This window comes from Pipistrellus kuhlii, unplaced genomic scaffold, assembly GCF_014108245.1.
Source record: "Pipistrellus kuhlii isolate mPipKuh1 unplaced genomic scaffold, mPipKuh1.p scaffold_m20_p_6, whole genome shotgun sequence".
Lineage (NCBI taxonomy): Eukaryota > Metazoa > Chordata > Mammalia > Chiroptera > Vespertilionidae > Pipistrellus > Pipistrellus kuhlii.
Genome location: NW_023425562.1, coordinates 80,420,782 through 80,444,240, shown reverse-complemented (window position 1 = coordinate 80,444,240; position 23,459 = coordinate 80,420,782). Strand labels below are relative to the sequence as shown.

Below are 23,459 nucleotides of genomic sequence, written 5' to 3'. Positions count from 1 at the left end.
TGTGTGTGTGTGTGTGTGTGTCTGTCTGTCTGAGTTTTCCATTTGGAACTGTGGCTACTGCCACATGTACTTAAGACTGATTGAAGCTGTTTAGTATCCTCCTCCTGTGTTTAAAAAACTGTGCAAAGAAACCCCCAAAGTGAGTGAGCAAGCAGTCTGCATCTGCAGTACATTGACAGATTTGCCTGGAGAGCACCACTCCATCACAGGTGTGCTAAATCCATTTCCTCTCCAGGGCGGAGCTCTTTGCAGACAAGGATTTTAAAGTCTGTGTGTGAGGAGGCTCCTGGCTTCCTAGTCCCTGCTGGGGGCCGAGGCCCAGGTCAGCAGGCCTTGGCCAGGTGGGTGGACAGAGGGGCAGCCCACAGGATCCCTGGGCTGTGCGGGTGCCCCAGGCCAGCTGAGCTTCATCTGGGCAGATGGTAGGAGAGTTCTGCTGATGAAGATGAGGTCCCTGCCTCCTGCTGAATGTGTGTGTCAGCGGAATTCTTTTCTTCTTTTTATTGCCTCAGAGACATATGCTGACTTGGTCGAAATCGCTTAGGCAAGATGTGACTGATGATGTATGAAATGAAAACTCCTTGCCCAGTGCTGGGAGGCCAGCAAGAGAGGGGTGCGGACACTCCACCGGGGCGGGCCAGACAATAACGCCCCTTACATTTCCAGACCATCTTTCATCCAGGGGAGCGGGCCCCAGGTGTGGATCAGACTGGGGCAGATCCGGTTACAGCCCAGGAGTCCAGCGCTGGGTGCCTGGGCCTGGGGAACCACAACTGGGGGTGAGTGGGTGGGTGGGGAGACTGGCTGCTGGGGGAAATGGGATAGGCCCCGGGGAGCTCCTGGGCGCTGGATGGCATGGAGGGGGGGCGGGGGGCATGGAGTGGCTGGGGACAATGAGAGGACGGAATGTAAGGATTTTCCTTTCACCTCTAATTCCACTCGGCTGCTCTGCCTGCTCGCTCACTCAAGCTGGATATTCCAGAGTCAGGATAAATGTGCTTTTCTCTGCTTGGCCAAAAAGCAGACCATATGAAACATTTGTTGTTATTCTTAAACTTAGGAGGCTTTCCTGTTAACAAGTTTTCCTTTTCATACAGATGCTGGCTAACGTTTATCAAGTGCTTCCTCTGTGCCCCAGGCATCTTACAAAGTCCTTTATGTGAGTTGAATTAAGTTCTGAGTCCTCACAGCAACCCTAGGAGACAGGCAGTATTAGCCCTCTCTCCCCCAGTTGTACAGATGGGGGAACTGAGGCACAGAGAGGTTAAATCCTTGGCACACAATTGCAAGTGGCATGGCTGGAGTGTGAAACAGGTGGGCAGGCTGCTGTCTCGCACCCAAGACTTTCTCTAAACAATCGTGAAGCCTTTGCTGTGGCCTCAGCTCTCAGAGCAGCATCTGATGTAATCCCAGCTAGATAGTTCCTGCCTGCACGTTTGCATTCATTCATTCATTCATTCATTCAGCAAGCATTCACTTAGGGGCTGATTTCTTGGGGACTCTTTTGGGGAAAGAAGGGAAAATTAAGAGTCCATCCCTCCCCCAGCATGGGTCACAGAAAAGATAAGGCTAAATAGGGGGCTCTGGGTGTACAGAGGAAATCTTATCTCTTCTAGATCTCAGATATGGAGAGCACTTTGTGGCTTCATCTTTTGGGAGAAAAGATGGCTTCTTAGAGGAAGGATGGTGGGGCAAGGAGACTGAGAGATGCCTTAGCCTGGCTCCTGCACAGTCAGTCCACATGCTCTTAGGCATTGGCTGTGCTTATTACTATTCATTCAGCAGGTACTTATTGAGCACCTGCTGCCTTCCAGGCTCATTTGGGGTCAGGTGAGTGCACAGAGGGGTCCTTCCTTCAGGGCCTTCACAAGGTTGAAGGGGGACAGGACAGACGCTGACCAATCAGCTACTGTATGCAAATTGGTAGTAACAGTACCTGGCACCTCCTACCATGCCACCTTGTTTATTTCATCCTGTCACTTACCACAGGCTGAAATGGTCTGGGTTGCATACTCTCCAGTGAACACTGCATGCCACCGGCACTCTTCTGCCTGCCTCAGTAGGCCTCTTCGTCCACATGCGTGCCCCACTCCCCCGGGCTCCAGCAGTTAAGCATGCAGCCCCCTTCCCTGAGAGAATCCATGGACAAGCACAGCCTCCTGTCCTACCTCAAACCATACTTAGGTTCTTGCTTTGTCTCCCCTGACCTGAAAGCCAGCTCTGTGGTGGAGGCCACTATGTGAACTCACTGCTGCACTCTCCAACCCAGCTCTATGCCTGGCACCGGGATGGTCTGCATGACTTTCAGGGTCCAGGAAAAAATGAAAAACGGTGGTGGTGGTGTTGGGGGCTTGTTCATAGGTTATAAAGAACTAGAAGCCCGGTGCTCGATATTCATGCATGGGGGAGGGGGTCCCTCAGTCCGTCCTGCACCCTCCCCAATCAGGACCCCATAGGGGATAACTAGCAGTTGAACATCCCTCTCACAGTCTCGGACCGCTGGTTCCAACTGCTCACATGCTTGCTGCCTGATTGCCCCTATCACTCTGCCTGCCTGCCTGATAACCATAACTGCCCTCCCCCCCTGCCTGCCTGATTGCCTCTAACCTCTCTGCCTGCCTGCCTGATTACCCCTAACCGCTTCTGCCTGCTGGCCTGGTCGCCCCTGCCTTCCCTGCCAGTTGGTTGCCTCTGACGGCCTCTGCCTCGGCCCTCACCACAACGACTTTGCCTGGAAAGATGTCCTGATGGATGTCTGGAAGATATCTGGTCTAATTAGCATATTACCCTTTTATTAGTATAGATTGTAACATGGCAACAGCAGAGCATTAAGCCCATTGTGGAGCCCTTCTGAGTGTGGGGGCCTGGGCATCTATATGGGTTGCAAACTCATGAAGCCTACTCTGCCCGACACCCAGGAAGTGCTCGACATCTGTGCTAAGGGAAAGAGTGATGGATGAAGGGCAGGTGGAAGGTGCCTTTCAGAGTGCTTTGACTGACAGTGGGCAGAAGGTCAGCCCTGGGCGTTGGATTTAGGGTTCCTTCTATCTCATAGCTGGGGGGAAGGGGGGCTGTGCAGCAGGGCTTGCCTGTGTGATATGAATGACTAGGACCTGCAGCCTTGCATTCTCTTCTCTTTGCCTGGCTCTGGCCTCTCCTATGTCCACCTCTGTGGGCCTGCAGGTTGCCATCTTTTCCCAAAGTCCCTAAGGGATTCCTGGCAGAAGTACCTCTGCTCCAGGAAAGTGACAAGACCAGGTTCCTTTGTCCAACTCTTAGAGCTTTCTCTTGCACAAGGTGAAGTTTCCCAAAGGAAACCCCATCCCCAAACTCAGCCCTTCACTTTTCATCCCAAATGCCCTGAGCTGACATTCTGTCTAGCTTCTCACATGGACACACTCAGTGTCACACTGGTTTGCAGTTTGCCTCTGGGGCAGCCCTTTGCCCACATTTCTCACTGCCACTCTGGGCAAAGAGTTATTTTCATCCCATTTTTATTGATCAAGAAACCAAGGCTCTGAAGAGCATCAATTCCCTGAAGGTCCCATAGCAGGTTCTGAGTTGTTGGGGAGCCTGTCCCTGGTGGGACTCTGCCTCTCAGTGGGTGGCTCACTATGGTGTTTGTGGGATGAACAATGAGGGGAGGGGAGAAGGGAGATCAGCGAGGTCCCAGGCACAGGCCCTGGGAGGTGAACTAGATGCAGACTGGATGTCAGGTAGGGGCTGATGGGGAAGGTTGGACAGTGGTGGGCCTGGGTCCCTGATCTCAGGCTGAGGCATGGCTGGGAACAAACAGAGCCCAAACAGGGAGGAGGTGGGGAGGAATTCTCCAGCTCACACAAGTTCATTAATTAATTTAACAAATGAATGTGCAGCCACAGTGGCTGCCAGGCCCTAAGTTCAAGGTACTGTGGGTACAGGACAACCAAGAAAAGCACCAGCCTGGGCCCCCTGAGTGATTCATTTCCAGTGGGGGAGGCAAGACAATAAAGAAAGCACGGATAACTCAAGCAGTAATTCCAGATGGTGGGAGGAGTTACAGAAAATAAAACAAGTGTGTGGGAATGAGCAGGGAAGTGACCTTAGCTGTCTGTGCTGGTCTTTGGGAGGAAGTGGCACCTGAGTGGCACCTGGAGGAGGGCCAGCTAAGTACTGATGAAGGTAGTGGGGGAGGAATCAGGGTAGGAGGGGATTCTTGGCGGAGAGAATGGCAAGAGCAAAGACAAACGTGACCAGTAGGAGAGACATCTGAGGGGTCAGAGTGGAGTACCTGGGGGCACAGCATCTAAGGGCTGGCGGATCCCTCCTTTGGGGAGCCTTCACAGATCAGCGCACCACCCACACTCCCCCAGCTCGTTCCACCACGGTCTGAATCCCACGGTCCGCGCAGACTGCTGGCGCGGAGAGGAGAGGGCCAGCCCGGATTCTTTCCTCCGCACCCCCGTGGCGCCGGGCCCGGCGCTGGGCACCCCGGGGGCACTCGGTAAATATTTGTAGAGCGCTCCAGAAGGAATGAATGAACCCATTGGGCGCAGCTGGGGGGGAGGGCGGGGCCGAGGGCAGGTGGGAGGCCGCGGGCGCGGGAGGGGCCCCTGGAAGCCCGTCCTCCTCCTCCTCCTCCTCCTCCTCCTCCTCCTTCTCTCAGGCCCCAGCGCGTACCACTCTGGGGCTCCCGAGGCGGCTTCTCCAGCGATCAAGGGCACGCGGGCCCTGGAGAGCGACCTGGGGCCCCTGCTCTCGGCGCTGGAGTGGGAAAGAGGGAGGTTCGCCGCCGCCCGAGGGCTGGAGCGCGAGAGGAGCGGGAAAAGGAGCGCTCGCCCGCCGCCGCCTCGCCGCCTCCCCGGCGCTCGCTCACCCGCTCCTAGGGTTGCTGGCTGCTCCTCCCACCCGTGCCCGCCTCCTCGCTGCTCCTCGCTCCAGCCGGTTTCCAAGCCGTTCGGTGCGCCCGGGCGAGTGCGGGGCGTGGGGCCCCAGGGCCAGCGCCGAGCCGGGGGAGGGGATCCGGGCTGAGAACAGGGGGGCGGGGAGGGGCCATGTCCGGCGCGGGCGCCGCGGGACCCGTCTGCCGCAAGTGACCGAGCGGCGGGGACCGCCGCCTGCTCCCTCCGCCACCTGGGGCGGCGCGGGCCCCGGTGCCGGGCGCCCGGAGCCCGGGCCGCGCGTCCAGCCGGCGCGATGCACGTGCGCTCGCCGCGCGCCGCGGCGCCTCACAGCTTCGTGGCGCTCTGGGCGCCCCTGTTCCTGCTGCGCTCCGCCCTGGCCGACTTCAGCCTGGACAACGAGGTGCACTCCAGCTTCATCCACCGGAGTCTGCGCAGCCAGGAGCGGCGGGAGATGCAGCGCGAGATCCTCTCCATCTTGGGCTTACCCCACCGCCCGCGCCCCCACCTCCAGGGCAAGCACAACTCGGCGCCCATGTTCATGCTGGACCTGTACAATGCCATGGCGGTGGAGGAGGGCGGCGGGCCCGACGGCCAGGGCTTCTCCTATCCCTACAAGGCGGTCTTCAGCACGCAGGGCCCCCCTCTAGCCAGCCTGCAAGACAGCCACTTCCTCACCGACGCCGACATGGTCATGAGCTTCGTCAACCTAGGTGAGTGCGAGCAGGCCGGCCCGGAGGCGCTTTGGAACGGGGAGGAGAGGGGGTCACTTCTCACCCCCCCCCCCCATCTTTCCCCCGGCCTTTTGCAGATCGTAGATTCTCCTACCCCCGGGTCCCTGTAGACCTCACGCGGTGCGTGCCAGGTATGGCGAGCCAGGCCCTTTTGGCCGGTAGGAGTTTGGGGGAGAGAAGGACGACTGGTCCGCAGGCTCCTTCGGGTTAAGCTGGCGGCGGTACCTCCGGGGCTGGAGGCGCCAGGCGGCCGCGGTGCAGTTCAAAGCGCGGGGCGGTCATGTGAGCGGCCGGGCCAGCGGCCCGCGCTACCTGGATTTAAAGGGCCCCGCTCGGCGGAGCCGCCTTCCGCCCGCTCCGAGCCCTCCAGTCCCGCCCGGCCCCGGCATCGCGGGCGGCGCGCCCCCTTCCTCGCCGTGGCAAGCCCTACCCTACCTGTCGGCCCGCGGAGCGCCCGCCCCTCCCGCCGCGCGCCCGGAGCGCCTCGGGGCCCCTCTCCCGGCCGCCGACGCTCCCTCGCTTTCCGTTCTCCGGGCTGGAGCTGGGGGAGAAACGTTGTCATTGCGAGCTTTCTATTTTAAATATTTAATGATAGGTCCCGGGAGGGCAGGACCCATTTTCAGCGTTTATCACATGTGGCGGGCAAACCACGACTTTGGGCGATTGGATGGCGCGGGATCTCCGAGCAGACGCTGCCCGGGGCGGCCGGGGACCCGGCTCCGGACCGGAGCCGCGACGGCCCGGGAGACCCGGGGCTGGAGCTGGAGCTGCGGCGGCGCCGGCTCCTCCTTCTGTGCGCGCACACTCCCCAGACCTGCTCAAACTAACCCCTCGGCAGCGCTCCGTAGGGCTGATGATCAAATATTTGGTTTCCGAGATAACACGCCCCGAGAGCGCTGTTTCCTGAGCCGCTTTCATTCTACATGTGTAACTTGCTGCGAAAACCCGAACAGAGTCAAGACATCAAACTCACGCCCAGGGGCGCTGTGTCAACATGAAAATAATGATACTCGAGCCCCCCGCCGTGCCCTGGGGGAGTGGATGGAGGGCTGGGGGAAGCGGGGTTCCACCTTAATGCTTGCCCCTTTAGATAAGGCCCCGGGGGTTCTCGGAATACCATTGTCTGTCCTTAATAACAGCCAAAAGTCAAACAGTGAAACGAGTCCCCGCGAGCGAGGGGCGGGAGGTTTAGATGCCAAAATAATTTCAAGAAAGTTTAAATTATATTAAGCAGCCTGTTAGAAGGAGGCAGCGCCATATGTCCTAATTTAAGACAATCTCCAAGATGTATGAGGTGGAAAAAAGCAAGGTGCAGATCAGTGGGGTTACATAATGTGCTTGTATATCATCCCTTCCCACTGGAAGAAGACGCCAGGAACTGGAAATAGATTTTACTGGGGTGGTGGGGTGGGGGTGGGGATGGGGGCAGAGCTGGGGCTGGGGCTTAGGGAGTATAAGCTGAGGTTTGATCTTCCATTGTCTGCCCTTGTGTCTGTGTGATTTTTTTGAAATGTGTATTTATGACTTATACCAGAAACTAAGGAAGAAATTCCAAATACAAGTAAATAAGTAAAATAAAGCAGAGTCGTGTAGCTGTTCTGAAGTCGGGGTAACCAGGCCCCTTGCTCCGGCCGGGATTTATGGCATCCCCTTCTGTGTTCTCCTGGGTGCAGGGACTCCCAGTGGATGCAGCAGGTCCCAGCGGCTGCCTTCAGACACCCGGCTGGGGCCATTAAAAAGGTATTTGTAAGCCCTGGCTTTGCAAAACCTGTGCAGAAAGTACCCAGTAGCAGGGCCAGACCTGGGCACCCCACCCCCTCATTGGAGAAGGACTAGGTTGCCAACTGGGTGCCCCTGGGGATCTTGGGGCAGGGCTGTTTGCTCCCCTTGATGGTGGGAGCAAGCTGGAGCTTGTTTGGGAAGGCCAGGCCTGGGTGGTTTTCCTCCTCTGGTTGTACACACACCTTTCAACCCCCTTAGTCCCGTTTCTTTCATCTTGAAAGGACAAAGACCGGCTTGTCTGAGCCTCTTAATCAGCCGGGCTGGCTTTGGGTTGTGTGGGACAGTCCTGACTTTCTCAGGTTTTGCTTTCTGGAACATCACTCCAAATTAGATGGCGAGTAGCTTTGTAACAGGGCGCGCTGACCTTGTTTTCTTTCTCTCTGTGTCCCTAAAACTTAAAGAAATTAGTTGGGTGAAGACCCGGACTGCAGTTTGGCAAGACTCATCTGTCGATGCTTCTAAGGTTGACCTATTTCTGCTCTGCACAGGGATAAACTGCCTGTCTCTTCCATTCTGTTGGTCCTGGAATTCCTCCCCAGGAGCCGCTTGGGTGTGGGAGTGGGTTGGGGTTGGGGTTGAGGGCGAGGTGGGGGGGGGGGGGTGGCGCACGTAGGAACCGTGCCTGGAAGCTGAGTTTGCTGAGAAAGCACATGATTTCTTTTGGATTGCAAATCATATTGATCGGATGTTTTCTAAAGATGTGTTTAGTCTCACACTTTACCTCAGAGTGAGAAAATGTCACTCATCCATATCACACCACGGCTGGTGACCATGCAGGGAACCTGGGGGGCTTGAGAGGCCGTTGGTGGAGATCCTGAGGAGCAGCTGACTCCTCACCACCCTCCTCCCCGCACTGATCGCCCGCTGCCCTGCAGGGCCCGAGACCTCTGCCTGCATTCTGAAGGCTTTTGCAGACCTGGTGAATTTGTTCCTCCTCCTCTCTGTAGCCAAACTGGTTTTTGTTCCTATAAGTCCTCGGAATTCAAGCTCTTTGCCAGGCTGATTGGGATCTAAACTAAAGAGGGAACCAGAGGAGAATTTATGACAAAACCAGGTGCTAAGAATGAGGACTTCAGACCGCACCTCATGACAAAGACCAGCCCGAACAGTAAAGCCCAGTGCCATGCTGGCGGAGCCGCGGGACAGAGACTCCTGGGCCCCTTAAGTTCAAAGGCGAGATTTGTAAACTGGTTTGGATTAACAAGCCCCCAGCCCCTCTGTGTAGCCTTAATTTTTGGAATTCAAAACAGGCTACCCTCTGCTAAATGGTCCCCAGGCCATGTGAACCCTGTAGACGAATCCCCAGATACCTTGGCCCCTCCCCCCAGCCCCATTCTTTCTTGGTAGAAACTCAGCAGCTTCTTCTGGAAACTTCTAAAGAAGCCGCATGAGGGGTGTGCAATGCATGTTTATCTCTGGTTCCAGCCTATGAAGCAACCAACTTCGTTTAATCTTTGAAGCTAAGTTAGAAAGAAAAAAAAAAAAAGAGAGAGAGAGAGAGAGAGAGAAAGTTGGAAACCTATCATTATTGGACCCGGTGTATAAAAGTGGCTTTTGTGAACACAGCCGAGGAGCAGCAAGAGGCCTTGCTGTTTGCCTTTTCCTTTGTACCATCTGGCTGTCCTTTTTGTTGACAAGTGTTTGGCATTAAGATCTCTCCTTTTGCCCCTTAAGAACAGGCCCTACCACTGTAGAGTATTAGAAAAAGATTCTGTTACAGTTTAAAAATTTCCTTCAGGGAGTGCTCCGGGAAGGGAGCGGGCTGCGGGCTGTGCAGCTGTAACCTGGCTTGTGTTAAGATTTGGAAGGGGCTGGTCCACATTCCAGCACTCGGAGCGCCGGCCCCGCTGGGAAGCAGCCAGAGGTTAATATAGATGTCACCCAGGCTTTCCCTTCCTTCCTTCTCTCTTTCTGCAGAGTCTCCGCTCGAGGAGTGCACCAACAGCTGTGTTTTTAGTAACCCTTTCAAAATCACTTCTTTCAAACCTCATTTTCCTGCTTCTATAAATCAAAGATCTTTCCCCCCCGCTCCCTTCTCCCTAGGATATATGTGACCCAGATTTGAACTTTTTTGATCTTTGTATGTCTCCTCTGGAACCGAAGCAGGTTAAGGCAGAGCCCCGGATGCCAGCTTGGGCGGCTATTTTTAGTTTTTATCCCGGGCTTGTCATTCGGCTGGGGAGTGGCCCGCGGAAGGGGTAGAGGAGGTGGCCCCAGATACAGACGGATTTCAGGGCAGCCCGGGAACGCGTGGAGAGAAGAAACTGCCTCTGGGATGCAGCTCCAGCGCGGGGCCTTCTGCCGGGGAGCAGGCGCTCAGCCTCCGCTGAGATAAACACAGCTGGCGCTCGGGGCCCTGACCACCGGAATGCCTGCGATGTGAGCGCGCATCACATGGCCGTGAACTCAGAGACAAGTGATGACTTCATCCCGGGGAGAGTCCATCTGAGTTGATTGATCACCCCCATTACTTTAATTTCTCCCCCTATCGGGTAAGGTCATATTTGGCCCATGGCAAGAATCAGCGTGTCCTAACACTCCCCCAGCCCCCACCCTTCCCCAGCCTGCCCGTCGGTCTAACCAGCTGATATTTTGAATGGAGAGTCCTTTGCACCAAAGGCCTGGCCATGTTCGTTCTCTCACCACGGCTCCTCAGACCTGGCTGGGGGCTGTGCCTTGGGCAGGTCGCTGGCGCGCTTCGCCTTAATGCGTTCTGGCAGTGTCGCTGGGGCGAGGGCACAGGCAGGGACGGTGGGGCCTGTCATGCATTGTCAGGAGGAATGTGAGGATTAGCCTTTAAAGTGTGGTGGTGGGAGAGCCCTGCAGCTGTGTACACTTATTATAGAAGATTTAAGTCCCACTGGTAAAATCAATATATTGAATTGCATGACCCTCTGCTTTTAATTAGTTTAAACCAAACGTGCCGGTGTCATTTGCCTCCTCTCGCCTTCATGGGGTGAGGAAATACCAATATTTACATAGAAACTGTTAATGTGTGGTGAAAATGATAACACATTTAGCTTTACACACCCAAATTGCCCGGACTTGATGGATCCCAGATCAGCATGGAGCTGCGGGGTGATGTCACCGGGGCCAGGCCAGGGGGCAGGGCGGCTTCTGAGCCTGGATGCCGATGCAGGTGGGGATGGCTCCCGGTGAAGCGCCTGAGGATGCTAGTCTTGCAAGAAACCAGCCGACTCTTTCATTGTCAGCCAGACACGTTGAGATTCACTCACGCTGTATCTAAAATCTTTTCCCTTAAGCGCTCTTGCAAAATTGGGAAGCGGGCCCTCGCCGCTCCGGTTGTTTTGCATCTGTCCTCCCAGCACGCCGGCTCCTTTGCACGGGTGGCTCAGGCACAGCACCTCGTTTCCGTGGAGCCTCAGATGCTCTGCTTCCCAGGTGCGGGAACAGGGTATGGGAAGGGCTCCCGCGCTGCACGCCACCCCGAGCCCGACTGTGGGGATAACGTGAACCGCCCAGTACGAGCCGTGTGCTCAGCTGCAAAATTCCGGGTTTTGCAGCAAATGGCATTTGACAAATAATATCTGACAAATGCGTGATTTGGTATTTCTTAATATGGAACAGATACTCTGTAGCTAACCTTCACCAGTGGGAAGCTGCGCGGACCCCATGGCCAAGGGCAGGGCGGATGGGGACCTGGGCTGCCGCTGGGTGCCACCCCCTCCCGGCGCGGGTGTTTATGATTGGGGGGGGGGCACGAGGAGAGAGGGGCGTGTGACACTTACTAATGTGCAACCCTGAGCCTCGTGTGCAAGGCCGTCCTTCCAGCATCTGCGTTGGAAGGCATGGTGGGGAGCAGCGCAAAGCCTTTGCTGATCCGCGTGGAGTGGATCGAATTAATGACAACTCAGAGAGCACCAGTTTTAGGGTAATTGCTTTATTGTTTTGGAGCCAGGGTGCTTATAATCCGGTTCCTGTACAAACATGTTTAACGTGTGTTAATGCATTTCCAAACCAGAGCCTCTCAGCACAACCCTGCTTTTCATTAATTGATGTCGGTAGCATGGTACAGTATTTCAAAGGGCTGGCCAAGTATAAACTGTGTTTCCAATTTCCTTCCTTTCCTGTGTTTGGAATGCCAATGTTAATTTGTTCCCATGCCGGCGGCGGGGCTGCCAACTGCGGCTTTCTATAAAGGGCTTCACAGTGAAGGCTCCCAGCCCTCGCTGATGCTGGGGGCTGCCGGGCCAAGTTTCCTGACACTTTGCAGCTAATTCTGTATGATATATGGAGTGGGGGCTGGGGGCTTTACTGCCGTGTAACGGAAGTTCCCGGTGACAGCAGAGGGTGTGACTTGGCAAGGGTGAGTGGCACGGCGTCCACTCCCATTCTCTTTAGACACAGTTTAACCCCACGTGTCTGCTCCCACTAGGGCTGCATGTTGACTGTGTGACCTTGAGCAAGTGACTTAACATCTCTGAGTTTGGTTCCTTGCTTTTTGTTGTTGTCTTTTTGTTAATTGTCACCCGAGGATATTTTTTCCCATTGACTTTTAGAGGGAGTGGAAGGGAGAGGGAGAGACCCATGGAGAGAAATGTTGATGTGAGAGAAACACATCGATTGGTTTCCTCCTGCACGTGCCCTGACCAGGGCTGGGGATGGAGCATGCAACCGAGGTGTGTGTGCCCTTGACCCGGGACCCTTCAATCCACAGGTCGACGCTCTATCCATTGAGTGAACTGGCTAAGGCCAAATTTCATTTTTTTTTAAGTACTTAATCTTATAATAAATACTGAGATCCAACCACCCACGTTATCTTAAAGATGTCAAGAGAATGGCCCCAAATGAGCACGCGTTTCCCTCTTTCAGAGAGCAATGAGATCGGAATGAGCACATCAAACTTATAGGAGGGTAAGGAGAAGGTAACGCTAACTCTCTCGATTTTAGCATCTATGGCTATTTAAAATTTTTACTGCTTGGGAAACTGAAACTTGAGTGAGTGCTGACTATAAAGGAACTCTTTGTACTATCTTGCAACCTTTCTCTAAATCAAAAATTATTCCCAAATAAAAAACTTTAATTTAAAAACAAAACAAAACACATTACTGAAGTATTTCTTCCCACCCTTTTCTGGAAAATGGTCAAAGTACAAATTGTCTTTTCCTTCAAGGGAGTGACAAGCCCAAAGCATTCATTAACAGAACAGCACAACTTCCCCATTTTATGGGAGCAGGTGCAAGGCGGCCCCTCCCCCGCTGCGGTCAGGCTGCGACAGGGTCCGAATGGGTTGAGTGTCTTAGAAGCCTCTGGAGACCGGAGTAGGCAGAGCCCTCCTCCGGGGCCCGAGACGAGGGGTGGCCTTCCTCACCCAAGGCTTCCCCTCCAGCTCCTTCTATGCTGTTTGAAAAATCTGACTTAGCGAGTATGAGGTTTCCCTGCATCTTTGAGGTCACGTGCTATTCTTTCACATCTTTATCTCCCCAGAGTAGCTTTCAAGTTTCCATCTTTTGTTGTCAGGCTTAATTAAATTTGGCTGTGAATAAAAAATTGCACTGTTTCCAACATCGAGGACTTGCATGCTTTTAAGCATTGGAGTTAGGCCTGTACTGTCTTGTAGCAGCAGCCTCTGTCTTGCTTTCATGTAGTTAAAAAAAAAAAAATCTAAGCATGTAGCATGACAGGTAGCCTCTGATGGTCCTTCAATGGTCCTCCTGCTCATCTGCCCGGCAATTGAACACACACACACAACAGCAGGCGAGTTACTCTGTGGTTTCCATGACTTGTGTTTTGGCTTCTGATAAAGGACTTTTTTCTTGACTGTTTTTACAGACATCGTTACTCGCCTGCCCTAGCACTGCCTTGAAGGATTCTCATGGAGGGGAGAGGCCCAAACAGTGGCTGCGTGTGTATGTGAATGAGGTGAAAATGTGCTAAGAAATATTTGCTAAATATTTTTAACTTTGCATCCCCACTAATACATTTTTTAAAATATAATTTACCTAAAATTTTTTAAAAAAATATATTTTATTGATTTTTTATAGAGAGGAAGGGAGAGAGAGAGCTAGAAATGTCAATGAGAGAGAAACATGGACCAGCTGCCTCTTGCACACCCCCTACCGGGGATGTGCCCGCAACCAAGGTACATGCCCTTGACCGGAATCGAACCTGGGACCTTTCGATCCACAGACCGACGCTCTACCACTGACTGAGCCAAATCGGTTTTGGCAATTTTTTTTTTCTTTTTCTTATCGCTTCTCGGCCTTTTGGCTAAGATCAAGTGTAAATTTTTTTTTTTTCTTAATTGTAGAGAGTAAGAGGAAGGGAGGGAGAGAAGGGGGGAGGATAGGAGAGAGAGGGAGAAATATTGATCTGTTGTTACACGTATTCATGCATTTATTGATTGATTCTTGTATGTGTCCTGACTGGGGATCGGACTCACAATCTTGGCTTATCTGGACAATATTCTAATCAACTGAGTTACCCAGCCAGGGCCCCACTAATAAATTTTTGAGTACATACCCTAAATAGGAATAAATCATGTAACTATTGGTTTAGGATAGTTAGTATTATATAAAACAAAGATTGAAACATCAATTTAACTAGGAAGCACTTAAGATAAAAACAATCCGAAACTATTTTTTAACTTGAATTTATTGGGGTGACACTGTTTAACAACATTATATATAATTCTACAGCACATCATGTATGCACTGTAATTGTGTGTTCACCACCCCAAGTCAAATCTCCATCCATTGCCATTTTTCCTCCTCCCAACTAACAACCCAAAATTCTTATGTTCCCTAATATACATTTTAACTAACTGATCATTAACACAACATTTTAATTCTGGTTAATGAGACACATTTAACTAGTTTTGCTGTCACTAAAATTTCAGTGTGATGTAATTTGATCCTCGTGGTTCAGCAGTTTGGGATCAGTGAGCTAAAGGTCTGTCGTTTTAGTCCTTCACTTGCCTGGTCCACACAAATGGATGGATTCTGTCGTAATAAAACCCCACAATCTTAAAACTCAGTAGGTTTGTTGTTCTCTTATGTTAAATTATGGCTCCAAGTTCCCAGGTTGATGGAGCTGTCACCCTTTTGCATGTCACTATACGGTGCCAGAAGAAAATGAGTGTGTGAGTTGTGCCTGGGGCTTTCAGATCTCCACCAGGAAGTGACCCAACACTTGTGCTCACATTTCATTGGTGATAGCTAGTCACATGGTCAATCCTGGCCCAAGGTGGGTAGGAGGTTACAATTCCACCCCTTGCTTGGGAAGGGAGCACCAGAAAGAACCTGGGAAATGGCACTGGGACCACCACACCATCACAGGTGAAGGCTGGATGAAGAGTGGACATGGAACCAGGGAGCCATTGTTACTGAAAGAAGATCCTTATTTTTAATCTCATCCTCCAGTTATGCAGATTGTTGTTGAGGCTCGGCTAGTACATTTCCCTCTTTCCTGATGTCCATCAGTTCTTAAAGTCTACCTAGTTGTAAGTGTAATGTCTCCCCCCCCCCCCCAAGTGCTTGCACCCCATTTTGGAGACCAGTGTTTGTAGAAGCTCCCACGTCACTGAGGTATTCACGTGGTTCAGCAAGAATAACCACTTCTCTCCGGTCCCACTTGTAAAATGACTCACCTCTTTAGGATTTGTCTTTCAGCAAAAGCAAGCTTTAGCTTTGGTTTGCGGGGTTCACTACCCGGAGAATTATGGAGCCTGACTCTGGTCCCGCCGGAGAGGTGCTGGGCCTGGCTGGCGCGTGTGTGGCCCAAGTCTCGCCCTGAATGGGAGAGCTGCCTTCTTCCCGGGCCTCAGAGGCGCTTCCTGGTCCAGGCAGGACCGTGCATGGCTGAAGCCAGAGACTGAATTTATCCTTCCTTATCTAAGTGCATTGTGGGAATAGTTCCCGTGGAAAAGGGGAGGGTTGAGTGGAGGCCTTTCTGTAGTAGTAACGTGGGGTCGGCATTCGAACCCAGCTCTGCTGAACGAAGAGAGGCATTGTGCATTGCGATGGGGTAGGGGCCACAAGGAGAGCGGCCATGAGTACCAAATAGACGCTGAGCCCTGGATCTCAGCTTCGTGGTTTGGAGCCCTGAAGAGTAAGGGGAAGATGAGCAGGTCAGACCTTTCTGTTTCATTGTCCACCTGCTTATAACCACCCTCTCCTCGGTGTCTAAGGCTTACATATCACCGTCAGGGCAGAGGGCCTCGAGTGCCATGTACTGGGGCTCCTACGTGGGGAAATCCCAGGGGCAACCAGAGATGGATATTTTAACAGCAGTTCCTCAAGACACTGCCACCTGCACAGAATAAATATTGCATATTGTTTGTAATAGCACAAAATCACCAACGGTCAGGGGGATGGAGAAATAAATTCACTTCTCCATTTGTAATAAACCAGGATGGAATGTGAGGACTTTAAAAAAAATAAAAAAAGTATTAACGTAGACTCAAACAGAATGTCCAGGGAGAAAGCAATTTCCAGGAGGATGTTTAGGGTCTGAACACACACACACACACAAGGCCCTAAATAATACTGGGTGTGGTTTGTGGGTTCACACACATGAACCCATGGAAATGTGGGCAGCGGGACTCACCCCAGCTGCCTCCAGGAGGCAGGAAAGGGATGGGGTTGGGGTGACATTTGAAATAAATTCCGAGTGTTCCTGTCAAGTTTTCTCATTGGGAAGTGCAGGGTAGAGTCCTGGACAAGAACATCCATGGAAAGCTGGGGCGATCCAGGAAAATCTAGAGTTTGGTTCATAGTGACGCGCTGTTACTACCTTCGCTTTGGCAAGTCTCCCCAGGGTACATTGGGGAGAACATGGTGAGAGTGAACTCTGTGCTATCTTTGCGTTTTTCTGTAAATCTAAGGTTATTCTAAAATCAGGTTTATTTAGAAGAAAGAAAGCACCCACTCTGTGAACCTTTGTTCATTCTCAGCTGTGGATGCCTGATGTTTGTCAGTGTTCTCTGCGTTCTCTGCGAGGACATTTCCCCAAGTCCCAGTGAACGAGAACACCCTCCTGCTGAGGGGGTGGCTGTCGGTGATGCCCCGTTTCTGAGCTGGGAGCCCAGAGCTAGTCCTAGAGTGAGTTCAGGGTGCCGTACCCCAAAGGCCAGTCACATGTTGGTCCATAGCCACCGACATGCCCGGCCGCAGCCAGCCAGCCCCGCCAGCGCCCTGAGACCTTTAAACCCCGTCTCTGTTCAGAAGGAGCCCGGGATAAAGCAGTCACTGTTTATGAGTGTGAGAGAGGGGGCCGGGGGTCGTTTCAGGCCTTTCAGTTTCCTCTTGGTCCCGAACTTCGTAAAATGCCCCACCATCTTCCCCCCTCCCAGGTTCCATTTTCTGCCGGATCTGCCCTAGCATTTGCCTAGAGAGAAGCCCTTAAAAATGGCAGTGGGGCCTCCAAACCTTCCCGGGCTAGTAAATGTTTATAGGGCAGAGGCCCTGGTTGGTCATTTCCTTTAGGAGGAAACAATAAATGAAGCTACTTGCGTATACCTACTCAAACCCTGAGCACCTCCTTGTCTTAATGTATCGGGGGGAGGGGACCCAGAGGTCTCTGTGTGTCTCGTGACTCACACCCTAGGAGCTTGCAGTGCCCCTTTTAGGGGTGTTACCACTGACGCTCAGCCAGCCAGTTCCCAGCTGTGGGCCTCCCTGTGTATTCGGGGACCATCAGCCACATCTGGGCCTCTGCCCACCGGATGCCAGTGGCGCCCTCCCTCAAGCTGTGGCTACCACAATGTTGCTAGACAGGGCCAAATGCCCCCCTGGGCACCCGATCCCCCCCCGCCGCACCCCCTCGTGGAAACTAGTGGTTTAGGGTAACTTCTCTCCAACTTGGAAACTGATTTGAGAGTCTTTGCTCAGACCCACTGGCCCATGGCGGCCATTCTAGACCAAGGGGCTGTTTTCCGGTTGAGAGGAAGCGAGATTGCAATCAAAACGTGAGCCCTCTCCCGGGAACAGAGCTCTGCCCGCCTGGGAAACTCCCTGGAGACAAAGATGGAGGCACATCTAAAGATCTGCTTCGTCTCCTGGGAATTGAAGCATTTCTACAGCGACTTTCGCCCCTGACGCCAAAGACTACCAAGAACACCCTGAAACCTGGGCCCTCTTCTATCTCCCCAACCGTCCTCAGCGGGAAACAGGGCAAACGTCCCTCTCTGCCCTGCTCCCCTCTCTGGGCAGGTAACTTGTTGGGGGGAAGGGGGAGGGTGGGCAGAGGAGCTGCTTAGAGCTGGGGAGCCTGGGCTGGTCCAGCCTTCTGTCTGCTTCTGTACAGCCTGTGAGTGAGAAGTGTGTTTACATTTTTAGAGGATGGTAGATAATCGAAAGAAATATATTGAATAACGTGAACATGAGATGGAATTCCAGTTCCGGTGTCTGTAAAGCTTTATGGGACATGCAGTCTCTGGGCACTTGCACGCGGCCAGGACAGGGAGCTGTTCCAGAGGCTAGAATATTCAGTGTGTGGCCCAGGGTCCAGGTTGGCCGACCCCTGCTTTCTGTGGTCTGTGCCGTCTACCTGGGGAAGGGGGCTGCATCTCCCCCTTTGCCCCTCTGCAGTGACACACACATGCCCTCTGTCCTCATGAATGTCCACAGAAGCTTCCAGACTGAAGACACTGACTTAAACAGAACCCTCCTCTGAGACATCTCTGCGCCGTAACGCGGGGCGTATGCTGTGAATCCCGTAGAGGCCACGGAGCGCTTTGCACGGCTGGCTCGTCCTCAGCTGGCTTCGACCCAGCAGCCCCCACCCGTGTCGTGTTTGCAAAACATTCTCCCGAAACATGTCAGGTGGTGATAAGACTGGCTCTGGTCAGACCATGTGAGTCGAAATCCCACCTCTGCTACTTGTCTGCTACAGACCTGGGCAGGTTAGTGAGCTCTGGGTGCCATTTCCTCCGCCGGATTCATCTCGCTGCCTGCATCCTGGGCTTCTGGGAGGGTCCCTGTGCAGAGGCAGGAGGAGAGCTGAGGACAGTGCCCGCAGGGCATCAGGCTGCTGGCAGACACTCATTTGCCAGGCCACTGAAGCTGGCCTCCCCATGTGGGTCCCAAGTGCAGCTTTTGGCATCCTGAGGTGGGGGGCGGGGTGGGGGATGCACTGTCCGCTTACTCCGGGACCAGAGCAGGGGTTTGGGTTAGGCTGATACCCCTGCTGAAGTGGGAAGCCCAGCTATGTTGACTGGGCTTGAGACAAAGCAGGTTTTCTTCTTACGAATCCTGCCCTTCTAGAATGCTGCCTCATGCTGCTGAGCATCGTGTTCATCAACGCGGGGTTTAAGGAAACAGCTCACCATCAGGACCTCTGAGTGCCTGCCAGATGAGAGCACAAACAACCCCGCAGAGTCAGACACTTGACTGTGGGCTGGCCTCCTTTTAAAGGCAATCCATCAGCCAGTCACAGTGACTTGTTCTCTGTCTCTCTCTTTCCTGAGCTCTGTTGGTCAGACTTTGTAGGGTAGCATTTCTGATGCCCCGCTTTCATGTGGACACCTGACATTTCTTCTCGTTAATCACGGACTCACCCATGCGTGATTCCCACATTTATTTTTATGTGAGGAAACAGACTCAGGGATGACATGTCACTTGCCCAGTTTTGTGGACATCAGGTCTGGCTTTGAGTCTCAGGTCACTGGTGTGTGACCTCAGGCAAGCACTGCAGGTCCCTAAATGCTCTGGGCCTCGGTCAGTCAGCTCAGGCTGCCATAACAAAACACCCTCGCTGGGGTGGGCTGACCAACCGACATCTATTTCTCACCGTTCTGGGGGCTGGAAGTCCAAGATCAGGGTCCCAGCAGCCGGTTCTATTTCTCTCCCTGGCTTGCAGGCACCTTCTCTCATACGTCCTCACATGGGAGAGGGGCTCTCACCTCCTCCTCTTCTTAAAAGGACACTAATTCCATCCTGGACGGTCCACCCTCACGACCTCATCTCAACCCAGGAGTATCTCCCAAAGGCCTCTTCTCCAAATGCTACCATGTCGGGAGCAGGGGTTCGACACATGCATTTGGGGAGGACGTAATTCAGTCTACAGCAATGTCCCGTTAATGTAGAGTGGCTCAGGGCAGCGGAGATGAATGAGATAATGGTAGGGAGCTCTTGTAAATGGAGGCTCCCTTTGGGGCCCCACCTGGCTGCAGAGTCTTTTCCAAGTCCTTCTGTGATCGTGACAATGACTCTTGCCTGATGTCCCGATAGTGTGCCAGTTGCAAACCATTGGGGATGGCTGTAGGCCCCTCTTCCGTCCGGTTTGGGCCCATGCATTTCCCTAAGTAGCTTTGCATTAAAAAATTGTGTTTATGTTATTTACTCAGCTCCTATGATAGATTTTGACAAGAGGCCTGGGCACTTGAAAAAAAAAAAGTGTGATGTGCAGTGGTCCCTTCTGTGGGGAGAGGACAGAAAATGGGGACAGTGAAAATTACCTTTGGTATCCCTGAGGATGCTGTCATGTTGGGCATAGACACTTTCTGTCTCTGATGGTAAGTCCTTGTTGCTGGTTTCTCTTCCAGCATTGGGGTAGATTACCTCTTCTTCCATTGCATGTGAGATTAAATAATTGGCTTACATTTAGGGCCCATATTATACCAAAACATTTATCTTGAAGCACTAGCACCACACTCAGGGACAGGAGATGCTGCTAGATATATACCTCCTAAAGCCTGCCCCCTGCTTCTGTGGAGAGGAATGATGCCTCATTTAGGACTTGTTCTCAGTCACAGCACCCCTGCCTAAGCACTAAAATCGTGCCATTATTTCCGGCAACAGCAAGTCTTCAGGGAGGTGATTGCAAGTTTGGGTTAGCAGCCCAGTGATATCACCCAGGTATCCATGATCTTTCCATCTTCCCTCCAACATGCTGGAATTCCTCATGCCTCTTACCTCATGGTGGCAAGGCGGCTGCTGCAGCCCCAGACATCACTTCCTCATACAGTCTCACAATTAAGGCAGGAGAAAGGGACGGGTCCAGTGACCTCTCCACGCTTGACCATCTCCTGGTTTCCTAGAAGTTCTTTGGAAGACTTCTCCTTAAGTCCCAGACTGGCTCATAAGACCAGGTCTTGCTGCAAGGGAAGATGGGAAGGTTTGAAACTGGCCTCTGGCCACGGCAGTGGGAGGCGGGTGAGGGAAAGTGTGTTGGCAGTGGTTGCTGGGCAGTCACATTCAGACGGCACATTATTCCTCTCTCTCTTTGTTGCTGTCCTCTACATGGTCTGCAGTTGGAGTTATAGGAGTTATTCACACATATGATTTTGCTCAACTATACACCCAGATAAATGGAGGCCCTATTCTAGTAGCCAAAGTGTCCAGAGAAGTGTGCCAGTGTGAATCCTTGTGAGGTTGGTGGTGTGCCCTCTGCAGCCCACGTAGAGACTTTAATTTCTCTTTAAGCTCAAACCTGTAAGAAGTTACAACTTTAATCCTAACTTTGAAGCACTGGGACTCCAGCCAAGGGCCAATTGTTTGCTGAAAACAAACTGTATTTTATCTATAGAACCCTCCTGATCGCCGTAGATAAGAGGCAGAAGTTCTTGGAAGTGACCTGAGCAGGTCAGGAATCATTGTCCCCTGGGAGGAAGCCTAGGCCGGGGTGGGACTTGGTCCGAGTTCTGCTTGTGGGGCAGGTGGCTCCTGTTTCCCTATGGGTAGAGGATGAACAGATCATGATACTCAAGGCATTCTAAAAATCTGCGTCTTTGCTCGCCAAGGGTGGAGAGCTCCTTGGCGGCAAGGCCTGGCCTGGCTGTGCCTTGCAGGTGCCCTGACAGCTGGGAGAACTGTCCCAGCGAGTAGTCTTGGGCACGTGGGGTACCTAGGCCTGTTTGCAAAAGACACTGAAGTGGGAGCGTCTGCTTCTCCTTAGGCCCACTGGTTGGAAGAGATGGTGGTCGGAGGGTGAGGGGGGAGAAGCTGTTCTCAGTTGTTGTTTCTGGGCAGTGTGAGTTTGGTGTGAACCAAAGTACATGTAACAGAATTCTTTGGCTGTGGGCAAAAGAAATATGCTCAAACTAGTTTAAGGAGGAAACACAAAAGGGAATTAACATACCCCAAGCCTTGAGAAAGGACTCATCAGCAACTAGACGGTCCTTAGGGAATCCAGGTTGTTCTCTCCACATCCCTCAGCTCTGCACTCACAGCTTCCCTCTTAGCTCTCGCTTCACTGGCTCCTCCGCTGCCCTGCCTTTTGGGAAGGTGGCCATCCACACCCACGCAGTTACCTCTGGCTGGCTGGCCACAGACCTGCTTTCCCAGCTGCCCTTGCAGGTTGGGGTGACCATGGCTGCTGTTCCAACCAGTGAGACATCTGCTAGGGGTAGATGGGGTGGGAGGAGGCTCTGAGGAATATTTTGCTTCCCGATGAGTGACAGCTGAGCAAACAGAACTCTCTATCCTTCCCCCCCTTTCCTGCCTTGACTGTGGTTCTGTGACGTTTGGAGCCATGGCAGGCATCTTGGGACCATGAGGCAGCAAGCCTAAAGGTTAAATGTCAATGTGCAGACAATAGCAGAGCAAAAAGGTAGAAGAAAGTTGAATTTTGAAAGTTGACATGGTTGAGCTACTGCACCCAACTAGAGTTCCTGGAGAGAGACTCTTATGCAGCTCAACTCACACACTCATTCGTCAGTCAGCTGGGTCGAAGATAGATGATGCTACATAAACAAGGTTGCTGAAAGTCAGCCTCCAGCCCCTGGTAGCTGGGTTGGGGGGCTATACCTACTATTCAATTGTACCTATGTTAGCCATTATAATGATAATTTCCATGACAACCACTCAGGTGGAGACTATTAGGTCTAGTAATAATTAATGTCGTTTTCTAATACTTTTTAAAATTGAATTTATTTAAACAATACAACAAAATTTAATCAACAATATAGTTGCCGTTGTTTTCTACTACTTGTGCCCAACGCTCAGGAAGCATTTTAATCCCTCTGTTGTAAAATTCTTGTGATTTTGATGCAAAAAATTCGGTCAATGCATTTTTGAGGCATTCTTCATTATTAAACTTTTTTCCAAGAAGAAAGTTTTGCAAAGAACGAAACAAATGGTAATCGGAAGGGGCAATATCAGGAGAATATGCAGGTTGAGGGAGAACTTCCCATTCCAACTGGCGCAGTTTTTCAGCAGTGATTCTTGCAGTTTGCGGTCGTGCGTTATCGTGGTGAAGAATTAGGCCCTTCCGATTAATCAGCACGGGTTCTTTTTCTCTTAAAGCTTGGGCTAACCTTTCCAATTGGGCACTATACACTGCACTTGTAATGGTTTGGTTAGATGGTAAAAGTTCATAATGAAGAATTCCTTTAAAATTCCACCAAACACACAACATCACTTTTTTCTCATGCAAGTCAGGTTTTGGCGTGGGCTGCGGAGCCTCATTTTTGTCCAACCATTGAGGCCGCCTTTTCAAATTAACATACAGCACCCATTGTTCATCTCTGGTAACAATTTGCTCTAAAAACGGCAAACGGTTTTGACGAGAGAGGAGCTAACTGCAAATTGTGACTCTTTGATTACGGTTTTTGTCGGTCAACTCATGAGGAACCCATTTTCCAAACTTTTGGACTTTGCCAAGTGCACGCAATTGATTGGAAATTGTTTTTTGTGAACAATTTAAAGTTGTCGCAAGCTCTTGTTGGGTAATTTGAGGATTTTGCACCAAAAGAGCTTGAAGAGCTTCTTGATCAAAATTGGACACACGGCCTCGACCACTCTTGTCATCTAACGAAAAATTTCCCTCGCGAAATTTCTCAAACCAACGCTGGCATTTTCTGGCTCTAACTGCATCTTGACCAAGAGCACTACAGATGTTTTTTGCAGCCTCACTTGCTTTTCTTCCTAATTGGAACTCGTAAAGCATGCAGTGCCGAATATGCTCTTCATCCGCCATCTTCTTAGCCCTAGTTTTGCAACAAAAACCAAACCAAACACAAACTTTTTCAAGCAAAACTTGTTGATTGCACTTCACACGTTCTGTAGATACCACGTGTTTGAAGGTTATGTCAATACAAGTCAACGCCAAGCAAGATTTTAAACAAATGTTTAAAAACGACATTAATTATTACTAGACCCGA

General features: G+C 52.0%; 1 protein-coding gene across 1 annotated transcript in view; it reads left to right on the top strand.

Moving 5' to 3' along the window:
• The first annotated feature begins 4,629 nt into the window (after nucleotides 1-4,629).
• Nucleotides 4,630-23,459, top strand: part of BMP7 (bone morphogenetic protein 7) — a 75,989-nt gene continuing 57,159 nt past the window's right edge. The window contains exon 1 of the mRNA XM_036418748.2: nucleotides 4,630-5,593. Coding sequence (XP_036274641.1) covers nucleotides 5,176-5,593 — 418 coding nt within the window. The 5' untranslated portion in view covers nucleotides 4,630-5,175. The remainder of the gene's footprint in view (nucleotides 5,594-23,459) is intronic.